Source organism: Emydura macquarii, unplaced genomic scaffold, assembly GCF_026122565.2.
Source record: "Emydura macquarii macquarii isolate MOO-44397 ecotype Brisbane River unplaced genomic scaffold, CSIRO-AGI_Emac_v2 contig_2676, whole genome shotgun sequence".
In the NCBI taxonomy this organism is placed as follows: domain Eukaryota; kingdom Metazoa; phylum Chordata; order Testudines; family Chelidae; genus Emydura; species Emydura macquarii.
Window position 1 is genome coordinate 10,469,053 of NW_027132813.1, and position 16,733 is coordinate 10,485,785.

A 16,733-nucleotide genomic window follows, 5' to 3' on the forward strand; every position below is an offset into this window, starting at 1 on the left:
GTAGTGCTTGTGTTGTTCCTTATCAGTTTCCTTTTAAAATTCTGCCCACTTTTCTGTTTATGTAGCAGTCTTTTTGATTATAGTGAGAAGACTGACTAGTGTCATTGTGTTGCATCTCTAAGGATTCCCAGCAATTAGCTGATCTCTTCTCTTCTACAATATTGTATACAATATAATGCCTATTAATGTATTTTTAAAAGTTTGTTTCCTCGAAGGTGGATTATTTTTCCTATATTTAAACAAGACAAGAAATTTTTATAACTAATTTAGAAAGATTATTTTTTCTTAGCATGTACTAAGAAAAGACCTTATTTCAATGGAAATAAAATCCAGCTATTCTTAATGTTGTTTTTGTTTCAAATAGGTGTCATCCAAGGACCACCTGCACCTCCACCTCCACCTCCATTACCACCTGGCCCAGCCCAGCCTTCAGCAGCAATCCCCCCTCCCCCAGGTCCGCCACCACCTCCTCCACTTCCACCCTCAGGGCCGCCGCCACCACCACCTCCTCTTCCTAGCCAAGTTCCTCCTTCTGTTCCTCCTCCACCTCCTGCCCCTCCTCTCCCTGCCTCTGGATTTTCTATGGGATTTGTGTCTGAAGACAGTCGCCCTTTAACTGGACTAGCAGCTGCACTCGCTGGAGCCAAACTTAGGAAAGTGTCACGGGTAAATGCAAATCTGAATTTTTCTGTGACTTACATTTTTAAATTCTGAGAGTAACTTTGGAATCATTTTTACTAACATATTAATAACTTGCATAGTAGGAATAGGTCTACCCAAAGAGCAACTTGACTGATTAAAGCAGTGTCGTAAGATGTATTAATTGATTTAGTGGGGGTTGGTCCTGCTTTGAGCAGGGGGTTGGACTAGATGTGACCCCCTGAGGTCTCTTCCAACCCCAATATTCTATGATAAGCTGTATTTTATGCCCAATTGATTTTTGTAATATGTTACATCAGTGTTTTTCTGCATGAATGTAAAATCATGAATTCATTAAACTAGTTCCCACATATACTGTTATTTTGTGTATTGTCATAAAGGGTGACGAGTCCTCTAGTCCAGGTGGAGGAGCTCCATCTAAAACAGACAGTGTTCGTGGAAATGGGCCACTTCCCTTGGGAGGCAGTGGATTAATGGAAGAAATGAGTGCCCTGCTGGCCAGGAGGTAAGTAGATAATTTTTTATTCTTTTGCAGCTGTAGCTGTATTTTGTATTCAATAAATAGTACATTAATAGGCATCATAATATACTGTGAACTTAAAAATCATACCTCTGTCATAAAATACACCTACTATTGTAATCAGTTTGCAACTACAACTGAAAAATTACAGAAATATTTTTCCTTCAGTTAATTTTATGCATTTCATAGCACTTTGTTTACAGTCATTTTTATTTTTACCCATGTATAGTCAAGATGTAGTCAAGATTATTTTTACCCTTGTATAGTGTCTTTTGCTCAGCTGTGTGGAAGCAAAAACCAACATTTTAAACAGGAAAATGTAATTGCAAAACCTCAAACATTGGCTAGAAATCTCAGTGGACAATGTATACTTGAAACTGCTTTTTATTGTTTTTAAATTTATCTAGGTTTCAAGTTGTGTATGCATATAAAAACACTAAACAAATATTTTCCATTTTGTGGCTATACCTTTGATAACTTTAGCCATCTATTTTTCATTCTTAACTCACGTCTCTGTCTTGTAGGAGAAGAATTGCTGAAAAGGGATCAACAGAACCAGAGCAGAAAGAGGATAAAACTGTAAATTGATTATTATTTTGCCTGCTTTGAATTATTTAATGCAAGACCATATAAGGAAGCTATTTTAGTGGTTCAAATTACAGATAATTTACGGTTTGCTGTAATGGGAAATATAACCTCCGTTTTTCAAAGGGTACAAGTATAATGGGGTTGTCTTAAATGTTCAATTTATTTCTTATGAACTTGTGTATTTTTTTAGTGAAGTCTTATCTGAACAGAGCCATTAACTGCCTGTAAAAGATTTAGCTATAAATATTTAAACAATTCCATTAAACAGATTTACATCAATCTGACCAGATTTTTAGGATTCTAAAGCTTTTTTCCCCTCTCATTTTAATCAGGAAGAATCAGAGCCTTCAACTTCTAAGCCTTCTTCAACTAGCACACCTGGTAAGTAGTATAAACCTGTGAAGTGCACTTAGTAATTTTTCAAAGTACTTTTTAAGTGTTAGTACTGAAGTTTTATTAAAAACTGTTTTGTTGTGGTATCAGACTTCATAATCCTGAGCGTTTTACCTTGAAAGTGAAATAACATAAGTATCTTAGTATGGTCAGTAGTTGAAAATAAAGCTTGTTTTTATTTGTTGGTAATAATTTGTCTTAAGCTCAAATTGTCCCCATTTATGGTTAGTCTTAATTATTTTCTCTTGTTACTGTCCACAAATCCATTGATAGCCTTAATATAAAGAGAGCACACTCCTTGAATAAAGTTGAGGTGAACAAAGTCATGTGATTTTTAAATGGGTTTGCTGTCTGGCATCTACTATACACGGCTAAATGTAAAACTTCACATGAAACATACAGCTGCAAACTTTCAAACTGGATTCAAAGTTTTAAAAAAATTAACAAAGGCTAATGGCAGTATGTTTGGAGGATAGGCAGTCATTGATATAATAGTAAAAGGTGGGGAGAAAGCTGTAAATTTAGACTGTACTGAATTTGGCAACTGATTTTTATCCCATAATCAGAACCTCATGTATTCTGCCATTGAATGGTTTCTCTGTGCTATTCAGTGGTAGTACAAGCATCTCATACTACCAGGGAATGCAGATGAAATACACAAAAATAACTTTCCCCAAAACACTCTCCCTTTGCTTAGTGCAGGGACCCACTGAGTTGAGAGTGTGGGAGTTAGAGATGGGAGGCAACTGAAAGGGAACAGAGAAGAGGGCTATCAATCAAATTGCCTGACAACAATCACAGGACATTGGCTGGGATAGCAGTTTACTGAGGGGAAAAACAGACTACTCTGGTCATACCTGGAGTATTGGCAGTTATTACTGTATCCTGACAAAGTATCCTTGTATACTAATATCTCTAAACTTATATTAATAAAGTGTATGCCTCCAATATCTCTGCAGCATGACTTCTCCTCTGATCTATAATAACTACAACAAGATTCCAGACAGTGTAATGGACTTTTATTTGTTGCAGTTAATCACTAATAGCTGATTCTTGGCTGTGCCCTGCCAGTCGCTTATGCAGTCATCCTTAACTGCTGGATAGAAGTGCGTTTCACTGTCCATTATCATGTGTCTCTAGATTGCTGTAAGTGACTCAAAATAGTGAGCCAAAACTTATTGGAGAGAATTTCTAATAGAATTGAAAACACAGTCCACTAGATGGAGCACAGAACATGAGTGCATATGAGGCTAGCTTTCCACGTTAATATGAATAAAACAAGTCTAAAAGGCGGTTGTTGGAATATTGCCTAAAGGCCTCAGCCGACATTAGGGTCCTATTGCACAATGTACTGTACAAAGACAAAGTAAATCAGTCCTTGCCCTAAAGAGTTTAATCTAAATAGACAAGACAAAAGGTGTGAGGAGAAACAGAGGCACAGAGAGGTGAAATGACTTGCCCAATATCACACAACAGGTCAGTGGAAGAATTAGAGATAAAAACTATCTCTTCTGAATCCCAGAATCCCATTAGTCTCATTAGAGATTTAAGGAAACTTGAGAAACTTGTATTCCTTTTAGTACAATGGACCAGTGCAGTACATTTTTTCATTGATGGAAAATATTTCAGTCCTATGGAGCCATGTCATCTTTTTTCCAGTTCTACTGAACTGATCATAAGCAGCTTTTGAAAGGCATGTCCAAAGCTCAAAACAGAGAATTTTGCTAACTTGAAAAATCCTATATTAGTCCATATTACCCATGAATACATATATCACAGAATTTTGAAATCAGCTTTCAGATCTGAAGGAATGAAATCCTTAAACTATAGATTTTAAGCTCTTTGTGGCAGGGGCCATCTTTTTATTATGTTTTTCTACAGTGCCTAGCATAATAGGGCCCTTATTGGGCAGCTAGGTGCTACCTGCAATACAAGTATTATAATTGATAAAAAGATAAGTTTTCCAATAGGTGGTTTAATTTTGAAGAACTAATGTAAGATGGTAAAATAGTTAAGTATCTTAAGCCCCATAGCTACCTGAAGTTACTTCATATGCATTGTTAGAGAGATGAATTAATATGAAAACTGGTGTGTCTCACAATTTTATTTATATATCTAAAGAACTAACCAGGAAACCTTGGGAAAGAACAAATACAGTGAATGGAAGCAAGTCACCTGTTATTTCCAGGTACACTGCTCTTTATACCAGTACTTCTCTTTTCAGTTGTGAAACATTGTCTTTATTCATTGTGCCTAAAAATTATTGGAATAAAAAATAACAAATGCCATCTGACTGTTGTAAATAGGCAGCTGAAAAGATTTCATTTCTAATGTTTTTATGGGCATAGGAATATTGATACTGAATTTTGAGGAGGATTGATGAAAGAATGCAAAACAAAATAGAATCTTAACAAATATCAAAGTACAACTTTGTTGATTGCGGTATAACTTTGGTTATGGAAACATTTCATTTTCCTTCAAGATGCATGTCCCTCAGTCCTTAAACATGAGTTGTCCTCTCACTGAAGGCAGGTAAGATGTCGTTCATGCACTCAGCAGCAGATTCATCTGCTGCTAACAGCTTAGTCCCTCTGTATTATGATGATATGATAATGTACTTACCCAGCTAGGTATTTAGGCCAAAGCCTGATGATCTCAGCCAAATCTGACTCTCATGAAAACCCTAAGCAATGCATTTGGGCCAACCCCATCCTGAGGGATACAGCTGGGACAGACCCTTAAATACACTACCCAATTCTTTGCTAATTTCTCAGCCAGAATGTCAGAACCTAATTAGATGACAAATCTGACAGAGAAATGACCATGATAGCAATTTTACATTTTGGGTTAAATTGCTTAACTAATGCTCTCATAAAGATCCTAAAATGCATATATTTGGCCATAGAGGAAAAAATAAGGCATTGTTCAATTAATGATCCTGTATGCTCTACATACAGGTGCTGAGGAACTCTTATTAAGAAACTTCTCATAGTTAGTTTAAGGATAATTTTTTTCCCTTGAGAAATATCTTGAGGATCTAAAAAGGCAACCAGATTCTAGGTTAACCCTGAGGAAAATGTTCTCTTTCAAATATAATTAGTAATTCTTGTCGTTAACGTTTTAAAAGACAACAGATAACTACAAAGAGGGGAAAAAATTAATGAAACATAGATCCTATAGCTGTATGCCACATTGCTGTCAGTAGCAAAATATTCTTATTCCCATGGATCTTGTGATCTAAAATAAAAGCGGTACCAAGCACAATCAGCCTGTTAGCATCTTTCTCTAATTTCCAAGTACTAGGCAGGCTCTAGCAGTTGGACTTCTCTATTCCTATTACAACGCTTTGTTTTCTGTTACTTCTAATGCAAACAGTATCTGAAGGTAAGTGTTGTGCTGCCAAATGATGCCATGCTACAACAGACACCTCTTTTTCACCAGGTTTGACCATCTTACAATTGACTACCTGGCAATGGAGGGGGATTTGAGTCGCAAAATGCTATTTGTATGAGGGATTCTATTTTGGAGTCCAGAAAGCATTTCATCAGATTTTGTTGTCTGAACTTCTCAATAGTAGTCTCTGGAACACATGCTTCAATAGCCAATGACCTAGCATCCTTCAGTGATAAATTTCCATTCGTGGAGCAATCAGAAGGAAAGTGGAAAAGTTCATAATAAAAGTTCCTTTCCTTATCAAATGTTTTGTTAGTGCTTTACCTTGCCTGAAACCAAGTTTAACATTGTGGTCCATCTGTGGGGTCTAAATTTTGTTTTAAAATATTCTTCTTTGAGTGATGGCCTGTTGTATTCTGCTAAGGGTTTACATATGCTCACCAGAGATGGAGAATTTAAAAGTAGTAGTGTCTGTTGATCCGCGGGTGTGCCCTAAACTCACCTCTTGGTTTTGTCCGAGGTGATAAAGGACAGGGCAGACTGACCGCTCTTTAGTTCCTTCTCACTGCTACGTGGTCCAGGTTGGAACAATTGGTGTCCATTTGCTTGTGACATGTTTTCTCAAAAAAACTTGTATATAGTCAGTTTTTAGATTTTTACTTTTTTATTGTTTTAGGTAGTTTTTAGTAGTTACTTAATTTGGGGGCCTGTTTTTGTCTCTGTCCCCCCTGTACCTGTGCGTGGGTACTGGACTATGCTGAAGATCCCTTGTCTTTAAAATCTGTGCCTCCTGCCTGTGTCCCTTCTTGGTCAGCAATGAACACCAACACTGTGGGAGAGGGCCACAATGCATCCAGGTGCAGTATTTGCCAGTCTTTCCCAAGCCCTACCCAAGAAGGTCGGGCTCTCTGTCTCAAGAAACATCTTATGGAAATTGCCATAAGGCCTCCTTCAGATCCAGGCTGAGGAACCCCCCCATATATCAGCCTGTGACAGCCAAGCCTGCCCCTCCGGCTATGGCATCCGACTACAGCACTGGCGGCACAACCACTATGGACCCCATGCTGGGGCCTAGTCAGGAGGCAAGGAAGTACGACCATAAGCATGGTGGTAAGACTTTATCCAAGATCAAGAAAGGAGATGTTCCTTCTACTTCCTCTGGTCATGATGAGGGAGCTCGTGCCAAACCTCACAAGCCTGAGAAGAGACCACACGAGAGGATGGATCCATCAGTACGACGGATAGAACCGCCAACACAGACAGCATCAGTGCCCCATAAGACAAAAGACCTTTCTTCTGTGGGGAAGTCCACCACTCCAGCACTGGTACTGAGTGTGGAGAGAGTGCCCTTAACTCCTGGGAGACTGGGGAGGGTGCCAGAACCCCAGGACGTATTTGCACTGGGAAACCTAACCTCTCCATGCCTGTCCAGACCCTCCACTTATAGGGAGATTGTACCTCTCCCTATAGACATGCTATACCTGGCTCATTCACCTCCCACTCTGGCAGTCCAAACACTTCTGCAGATTCTAACAGTACCATCCATGGAACCCATCTCTAATTTCTCATCTTCAGATGAGTCGGATGAGGGGCAGGATTTGTCCATCACATACCACCACCAGGAGTAATACAGGAAGCCTCCAGGACTAATACATTAAGCATCCTGCACTGTGGCAGCATCCTCAGCTGCAGCCGCCTTGGAGCCATTGGTTTCCCACCCCATTGAGTCCTCTGCAACACTCTCCGGATCTGTTATGCTGGCCATATTGGGGATCTTGGCCACAATACCTGCCACTGGAACCTACATGTTCAGCAAGAGAGACTTCTCCAATTTCCCCATCTCATGCACCTTCCAGCAGATGCTTAGAACTGGTGATAGAGGAAGAACTGCTTAGCCCAGTTCCAATGGAACTGACTGAGCAGGAGAGGTTTCAGTCTTCCTCTCCAGATACGGCACTTGCTTTGACATCCCTTTCACCTGTTTATGACTTCTGCCAGTTTTAGGATCTCCTAAAGAGGGCTGCTGGGGAGCTTTGCATCCCACTGGAGTGGTACCACATACCCAAAATCAGCTCCTGGACATCCATCATTCGTTAACACTGGGTAGAGTAGCGCAACCCATCAACGATGCTATACTCAAATTGGCCTGGACAGTTTGGCATATGCCAGCCACGTGTACACCTTACTCCCAGAGGGGCTGAGAGACGATATTACATGCCTGCTAAGGAGTCTGTTTCTTTTTTCACATCTCCCTCCCAACCCTCTTGTAGTCCAAGCAGCGACAGAGCATTCCAGGCAGCAGAATCCACACTTCATTCCATCAGATAAGGAGGGAAAAGAGATTGGACCTCTTGGGCTGTAAGGTATTCTTGTCATCAGGCCTTCAGTTCAGCATCTCGAACTACCTGGTATGGTTTCCTGAAATACTGTAAACTGGATGAATTTGCTGAAAAAGTACCACAGCAAGATTGGGCCCATTTCCAACCGACTATAGACGAGGCTAAGCCGGAGTGGCGAGGACTTTACTTCAATCAGCTGTAGATGCGCTGGATGCTTCTTTGCGGGCCATGCCATAGGTATAGTTATGTGACAGGAATCATGGCTCCATGCCTCTGGTTTCCCCAGGGAGGTACAAAATGCCATCAAAGACCTCCCTTTCTATGAATCCCATCTTTTTAACCAAAAAATAGATGATTCCCTGGGCATTTACATGCCTGCACTGAAGAACCAATTCTACCACCTATCTCCCCCTACACGATGCAACAGGACCACACAGTTCTTCCATTAAGAGGCCTTATGAACTGCCACAAAAGCGTCAGAAAACTCAAAGATCAAGCATTGCGGGACCACCTTTGCAGTCATCGTCCTCCCAGACGCACCCACCACAGAAACCATATTTCTGAAGAACTCTGTCCCACTCCCTTCAGGAGTCACTGAACACTCTTCTTTTCCGTTTGAAGTGCAATAACAGACAGATGGATACTAAATGTCATCCACCATGGCTATACTATTGAGTTCAGCACTCTACTTCATCCATAGCTCCCATCCCAATCTGTTCCTGGGACCACTCTCTCACAACAGTATCATCACCTAAGAGGTACACTTCTTACTAGAGAGAGGAGAAATAGAGTGTCCCCCTCCGGAATATCAAGGAATGGGGTTCTATTCAACTTATTTCCTAATACCCAGGAAAAAGGGCTGGTGGAGGCCTATCCCAGACCTTTACTTCTCAGTCGGTTCATCTGAAAACCAAAGTTTTGGATGGTTATACTAGCAGCAATCATCCCTTCATGAGAAAAAGATGTGGTTTACAGTTCTCGATATGCAGGATGCCTACTTTCACATAGATATTCATCCAGCCCAAAGATGGTTCCTGAGGTTTATGGTCGACTCACAACATTTCCAGGACAGAGTTGTCTCCTTTGAACTCACCATGGCTCCCAGATGTTTTCTCAGTGGGTGTGGCAGCCCACATAAGACATTATGGGGCTCTTATATTCCCATATGTCAATGATTGGCTCCTGACGGCATGATCCAGACAAGAAGCTCAGGCCTAAATTGATATATTTCTGGGCCTCCTTTCTTCCCTAGAGGTCACTATCGACCTTAAAACCGACACAATGCCTAGTCTTCATAGGGCCATCATCAACTCAGTCACAGTTTGAACCTACCTACCACAGGACAAAGCTCCAGACTGTGCAAGAACTCATAACTCATATAACTGACAATCTGTCGGTCACAGCCAGGATGTGCCTCTTCCTCCTGAGTCACATGGACTTGTGCACATACATCACCGCCTTTGTTGTCCTCATCTTCACTGCCTCTAAATATGGCTCCAAAAAGTTTACTCACCAAATCACACTATGCCCCCTCCCCCCAATGTACTCTCATTCCTTGTCAAGTCTGTGCAGAAGTTCCTTTTCTGCCCCTCCTTCCAGCCTGTGGAGTGCATATGGACAGAAACATGACTCAGGGAATGTGGACCCCTAGGGAATCCAGAATGTTGATGTGCATTCTGGATTCCCGAAGCTTCAAACTGTAAGAAAGGCATGCAAGGCCTTTGTCCCCCTCATTTGTTCTCCTCATGTTGGACAATACCACAATGATATGCTACATCAACATACAAGGGAACGCGAGGTCGCCAGCTTTGCACTCAGAAGCTGTCACCTTTTGGAACCATTGCATCAACCACAACATCATCTTGTCTGCAGTTTATCTCTCAGGGACACAAACTGTGATTGCAGACTTGCTCAGCAGATGGTTCATAATCGACCACGAGTTGGAACTCCACAATGACTGATACACTATAGGCCATCTTCAAGAGATGGGAAACTGACCAGAGACCTTTGCATCCTCAGTGAACATAAAATAGAATGCATGTTGCTTAAGAGGGAGCCTGGGGGGCAGCCCTCAGGACAATGCCCTCATTCTTCCCTGGTCAGATCAGTTCAGTTATGCCTTCCCTCCTCTCCCGCTCCTATTGCAGGTACTATACAAGATCAGATGGGACAAAACAACACTCATCCTGATCACCCTGCACTGGCCTAGACAGTTTTGGTTTCCAAACCTCCTTCGCATGTCTGTGTGCTTCCCAATTCCCCTCTGTCTCCTGGATCTACTGACAACACAATGGCGACATCAACCATCCCAAACCATGGGCACTTCACCTCAGAGCGTGGTATTTGGATGGGAATCTTTTCTAGAATGGGCATATTCATCACAAATACAAAATATCCTTTTCAGCAGCAGGAAGGATTCCCCTAGGCGTAGTTGCCAAGTGAACATGCTTCATCTCCTGGGCAGAACACACAGGACTTTTCCCAGAAGCAGTGAAGATTCCCCTCCTCCTAGACTGTATCTTGTCCTTGGAGGCATCAGGTCTTGCCCTTTGTTCTATCAAATTCCACCTAGCACCAATTAGTGACTTTCACCCCCTGGTGGAGGGCTACTCAGACTTTACCCACCTGTTGACTGTTAGATTTTGGAAGGGCCATATTAGAACCTTCCCACCTGTACAATCCATTGGTCTCCAATGGGATCTCAATCTGGTTCTGTATATGTTAATGAAACCACTCTTTGAGCCGCTGGTGCTGTCGCTCCTTTCCATGAAAGTCGCATTCCTGATGGCTGTCATGTCAGCGGGGAGAGCTGGTGAGTTCGCGGACATGAGGGTGGTCCCTCCTTTCATGACTTTCTGAACAGATAAGTATCCTTGCGTCTGCATCCCAAATTTTTGCCAAAGATAGTCTCCAAATTTCACATTAATCAACCTGTCCACTTACCCATTTTCTTCCCGAAACCGCATGCTTCGGACAACTAACAGAGACTCCACTCCCTAGATGTCTGTGGGACCTTACAGAGGATGAAACTGATCAGGAAATCCCCCAGACGGTTTGTTGTAATAGCCAAAAGTGTTAAGGGGCGGACAATCTTCACAACGAGTAGATTTAGGGCTGCATTATTCTCTGTTATCATTATCTAGCCTCCAGCCACCCTCAAGTGTGCAGGCCCATTCAGCGAGAGCCCAGGCTTCGACCATGGTCTCCCTCCAAGATGTGCCACTTTGGGATGTCTGTAGAGTGGCTATGTGGAATTCTGTTCACATGTTGGCTATTCAGTATGCCTTGCTTCAGGATTCAGTGATAGATGCCTCCTTTGGTGCAGCTGTCCTCCAATCATCTCACCCATCTATATCCTTGCACCCTTCTCCAACTTAGGTATTGCTTGTTAGTCACCCTTAGTGGAATACAGTAGGGGACCATCACTCGAAGAGGCGGAAATTACTTACCTGTAACTGGAGGTTCTTTGAGATGTGTGGTTCCTATCTGTAATCCACTTCCTGTCCTCCTCCTCCTCCTCTTCTGCAGATCTGTTGATTTGCAGTGAAGAAGGAACTGGAGACACCTCGCCCTTTGTCACCTTGGGTGAAATCATGAAGCGATTTCAGGGTGCATGCGCGGACCAACGGGCCCTACTACTTTTAAATTCTTAAGCTCCAGTCTCATGGTGCACTGGACACATAGTGTGCATGCATAAATGCTCAGTGGAATACAGATAGGGACCACACATCTAGAAGAATCTCCAGTTACAGGTAAGTAACCTCTTCTTCCACCTGCCTGTATTGTCATGACTTTCTTCTTTTTATAAAAAAGCCTTTATCATCATGATTACTTCAATCATATGAGCTGGAGAGCTGCCATCTCCCTGTTAAGAATGTTTTCTGACCTTCTGTAAGAGTAAAGCTGTTCTTGGAACAGTCCAAAGATTTATTTACATCTTTGGGTCTTCTTTCATAGCCGGAAACTGCCCTATCAAGATTTTGTCAACCTTCTAAATCCTCCAAGGAGAGATTTTGGCACAGTTTGAATGAGTCAGAGCCTTTTAGATTTATTTATGTAGAACTCAGCCAGTTAAGTAAGGACTCCTTATTTGTCACCTGGAAAGGTATCCAGAAAAGTTGTGTTTTTCCAGCAGCAGCAGATCCAAGTGGATAAAAGTCTTATTTCTTTATTTAGAGCTGCCAAGAACCTTTTCCCCATCAGCATTGACCATGTATGCTTCATGGCTGAGGGGCAAAGGGCTTCAGTAGAAGATGGGTTAAGGTTGCCACCTGATGGTCCTTTCATACCTTATAAGCCACTGAAAACTTGGCATGTGTTCCTCAGCAAGTGACGTATGCTCAGAGCTGTCTTTGCTTTGTCACCAAAGCTCAATTTACAAGCAGTAGGTGTCTCCCTCCTGCTAGGCCCTGCTGAAATCTCCCTCTAACATATGCAGAGAAGACATAAGTTGCATATGAGGATTGTTGGACATGTCTGAGAAATTGAAAAGTAAAGTAGGATTTTCTCTTTTCAGAGTAACTAAGCCAAGAGACTCAACAGGGAGGTTGGTATTCATAGTAAATGTGCAAAATATATAAAATACCTACTTATCCGATTTAAAATTAAACTTCTAATGATTTAAGTGTCGTTTCCTTTAGTGTTCCCTGATTTAATTGGTATAGTAATTAAGTTATAATATAACTCACTTTCTAAAACTGCATATATCCTAGCTCTAATATATCCTGTTAAGTTAGTGTTTTTCCCCCTTCATAGACGGGAGTCTCCATGGAAAAATCTGATTGTTTCTGAAAACAGGTCCTATGATTCATTAAACAGGTATCATCCTGTTAGGGTTTGAGACTTTTATTTAAAAAAAAATAACCGACTTGACCAGTACATGGCTGGGCTTTTTCTACAAGGATTGGTAATCACCACAACCAAATGGTATAAAGCTCCTCTTAACAACTTGTTTGTCCTTCTTTCCTTCAGCCATAGTTGTATCTGTTTTCAGAATCCTTAAAGGATAGGTAGCTTCATTGGGAAATTTTAAGGGCAAGGTAGTTTATCTGCAATCAATTCAAAATAAGGCACTTAAGATGTATTTCATGCTGCTTGGATGTAGTAGAATTTCTGTTCATCCACAATTACAGAATGTACCATGTTTTCCCATGGGATTTAAAATAACTCAACATCGGATCAATAGTGACTCAAAGAACAGTCCTATAGTCAAAAATAGATCTCATTGTAAAGTAATGCCATGCAACTTTTAATTTCACTTATATAAAATATCTCAAATATATTGTAATTAACCAGGTAGGTTACAATATAACTGTATGTCCTTATTGCATCTTCTGAAGAGCACCGTATTAAGGTGTAGTGTCCAGAGAAGATAGTTTTTCAAAGTAGTAAACATAGGTGCATAGAATCATCTAGCTGCTAGCTTCCTGAGAATGTATTTCACTCCAGAATGTATTTCACAATTCTTACCACCAGCTAAAAGAGCAGTTGCTGTTCATCATGCAATAAAGTTGATCTGCTCACTGACTAGACTTTGCCTAACATAAATGTCCGAAAGACTTTATTAAAAGAGAGGACATGTATGTAAATGCATACCCCGATCCATTCAACGTATTAACATGTTTCTGTTGCAAAGACAATTGCAGAATTGCGATTGAGTAGTACTGGGCATATTTTAGACCTGTAGGAGAATGAAACTATGCATCTGTCATCCAAAGCAACTAATTTAGCAGTTTTTAAAATGCCTATGTTCAAATGATTAAACTTTTTTAAGAAAGTGCCCTACTTAAAAGGACTGAAAATATTTCTGGACAAAATGGTACAGGATTTAAATAGTTTTCACTCCAAAAAAAAAAAAAAAAAAAAGTGTGGTACAATCTAGAAGATTACTGAAAGATTTCACAACTTTTTAAAATTGTTTTTCTTAATGTCTTTTTCATGAAAACTAACACTGTGGTGACTACCTATTCTTTTGTATGAAAAGTTCCCCCATCAGCTAATTATCTTTGGTGGTGGTATTTTGCATGTTAGCATGAGTCAAATCTTCACCTTGCATGTTTAAATCAAGTTCTCTTATTGTGTATAGTTGGCTCACAGTCTTAGTAGGTAATGCTATTAATCACCACATGGGAGAGCTCAGTAACAGTCTGATGGTTGAGATGTTTTGGAGGCTGTGTTTTCATTAAATGGTAGTTGCTCTTGGCAGCTAAAGTGGCCAGCTACAAGAGCAGTGATGAGAAATGAAGGGTATCAAATATTGTAAATGGAAACTATAGATTTGACTGAGGTTTTTAAAAATATCAAACTCTGAAGGAAATTAGAGTTGATGGGGTTCGTTGGACAAAATATCTGTATTGCCAGAGACCAAGATGTCTATGAAGGAAAAGCATATAATTTTAATAAGTTCCTCAATGTGGCTTCACACTAAATAGTAAAATTTAGGTTTTTCTGTAGACCCTTTCCTATCCAATTCTCAGAGAGATTATGATTGTAATGCTGGGGGAAAATGTGAGTAGGAGTGCAAACATTGGCAATGTTTTTTAAAGTTCTAAACCAGAAACAATGAGAAGCAGTCTGTGTGTAAGGGTTAAATTCTGTCATTCAGTGTATATACTTTGTTCCTGTTGTCATTAGTTGACAGCCACACCATTGGTCTCTAGTCTCTGGTCCCATTTTCCCAACTCAGGGCTTTTAGTCATAAAGCAAGACAATGAGAGTGGGAACAGTTAAATAAAACTTGATGGAAATTCTCAGTGACTGAAGGACCTTGTGTCTGGATCCAGATACATCTATGAAGTGTATAGAACAGGGGTGGTCAAACTTACTGACCCTCTGAGCCACATAAGACAATCTTAAGAAGTTCAAGAGCAGGGTTCAGAGCTTCAGCCCTCGGAGGAGGGGGGGCCCCTCAGGGCTTCTGCCCCACAGGAGGTGCCTGCTGGGGCTTCTGCCCCACAGGAAGGGAGGTCTCAGGGCTTCTGCCCTGTGGGGAGAGGGTGCTCAGGGCTTCTGCCCCACCGGAGGTGGCTGCCGAGGCTTGGGTCTTCTGCCCTGCTCCTGCTGAAGCCTGGCAGGCACACCCCCAGGGACTGAAGCCCTGAGACCCCCCACCCCGGACAGAAGTCCATAGCCTCACCACCCTGCCACAAGGCGAAAGCCCTAAGCTCTCCTCCACTCCCTCCCCCCCGCCCTCCCGCCAAGTCTGGTAGGCAGAGAATGGGGGTGTGTGAGAGGCTCCAAGAAATGCATTTTAACTATAAAAGAGCCGCATGCAGCTCATGAGCCACGGTTTGGCCACCCTTGGTATAGAAGAACTCTTGCTATAGGGAAAACTGTGTGAAAACAAAAATAAATACTTGGATTCTTAAATGTCCAAGAGACACATTTTGCTACCAGCTTCAGTGTTCATTTTCAACAGTATTTGCAGTGAGGCAGCAATTGCTGGAAAGTTAACTTAGTAAGTTTCAAACAAGGAGCTTTTTCATCTGGAAACATAGTAGAGTTCAGTATTTTAAGATTATACAACAGATTTGACTTGACTTCATAGCATTAGACAAACTGTGTAGTTCTCTGGGATGCAAGGTGAACTGTAGTTTTCAGCTATTTCCACTGTCCAATTATTTAACTTTTCATATTATATTCAAACATCTTACTGACTCTCAATTTAGCTTAGTCGTTAGATCAACTTTTATTTCAATTTGCTCTGATTCAGATAATTTGAGGAGGTATTTTGCCTTTATATTACCCATGAAACTATTAAAATAGAATACTGGATTCTTCAGTCCGAACTGAGGACTTGGCTTTCTAGAAAAGGTGAACAGACTCAGGACTATACTGCAAAATTAGATCAGTTTAACTACATCACTTAGGGCTGTGAAAAATTTCGTACCCTGTGCAATGAAGTTAAACTAACCTAATCCCTGGTACAGACATTGCTAGCTCAACAGAAGAATTCTTCCATCTATGTAGCTACCGCCTCATGGAGAGGTGGATTTACTACAATGACGAAAGAACCCCTTCCATTGCTGTAGTAAATGTCTGCACTACAACAGCACAGCTGCAGTTGTGCTGCTGTAGTATATCTAGTGTAGACATAGCATCAGTCATATTGGTTTAAAGTATCTCCTCTCCAAAGTTACACTATGGGCATAAATGTGTATTTTGGGTGGGTCTGTTTTTCAAATAGGTTTAAAAAAAAAAAAAAAAAGGCCTGTATAAATTGGATGGAAAACAGTCTCAACTCTTGTATGCCAGATTCATTTTCCAATTAATACCCTTTTGACATACAACAAGCCTAAACCATAGTGCAGGGGAAAGCCCACATTCTGCCTGGGATCACACAAGTTAGAAAAGTTTCTCTAATATCAGAAAAAGTTCATGTGGTATCTGAGTGGAAGGACATTAAAAAGAGGGAGCTATGACAAGTCCCCACCTCTCTTTATCAGTTTATTTTTTAATGACTCTTACATTTTTTGCTTTGTATTTATGGAGCTGTCGAAAGAACCAGGGGTGTGTTGTGTCCTGCATGGGAGAGGACGTGTATTGCAGAAAGGGTTTCTCTTATGTAAATGCTCCAAAACCAAAATCTGCTGCCTCACTCTGTCTTTCTATTCAGAGCAGCACAGCACAGACACAGTGAAACAGAACCTGCTTCCTCCACTAGGGAGATTCTTTACAGTAATAGACAAGGTTAATTCTAACAGAAGGAAAACAAATTTTGAAATCAACTGTAAACTTATTCACTCTGCAAACAGAAGCATGTGGTTTAAAAAAAATTGTCCCTGAATGATGCAGAAGTAGGGTGTTAGAAGAAAGGATTTCAAAAGTAATTAATTCACCAA

At 41.0% G+C, this 16,733-nt stretch overlaps 1 protein-coding gene across 14 annotated transcripts in view; it reads left to right on the top strand.

Annotated features, from left to right (window-relative positions):
* The window catches only part of ENAH (ENAH actin regulator), a 241,849-nt gene that overhangs the window by 203,592 nt on the left and 21,524 nt on the right, over positions 1-16,733 (top strand). For 3 of the 14 annotated variants that reach the window (XM_067564872.1, XM_067564861.1, XM_067564868.1), the window contains 7 exons: positions 365-666; positions 1,041-1,165; positions 1,705-1,759; positions 2,101-2,149; positions 4,283-4,349; positions 12,410-12,439; positions 12,649-12,711. In XM_067564872.1, coding sequence (XP_067420973.1) covers positions 365-666; positions 1,041-1,165; positions 1,705-1,759; positions 2,101-2,149; positions 4,283-4,349; positions 12,410-12,439; positions 12,649-12,711 — 691 coding nt within the window. The other 11 variants (XM_067564862.1, XM_067564870.1, XM_067564873.1 and 8 more) reach the window with 7 other exon arrangements.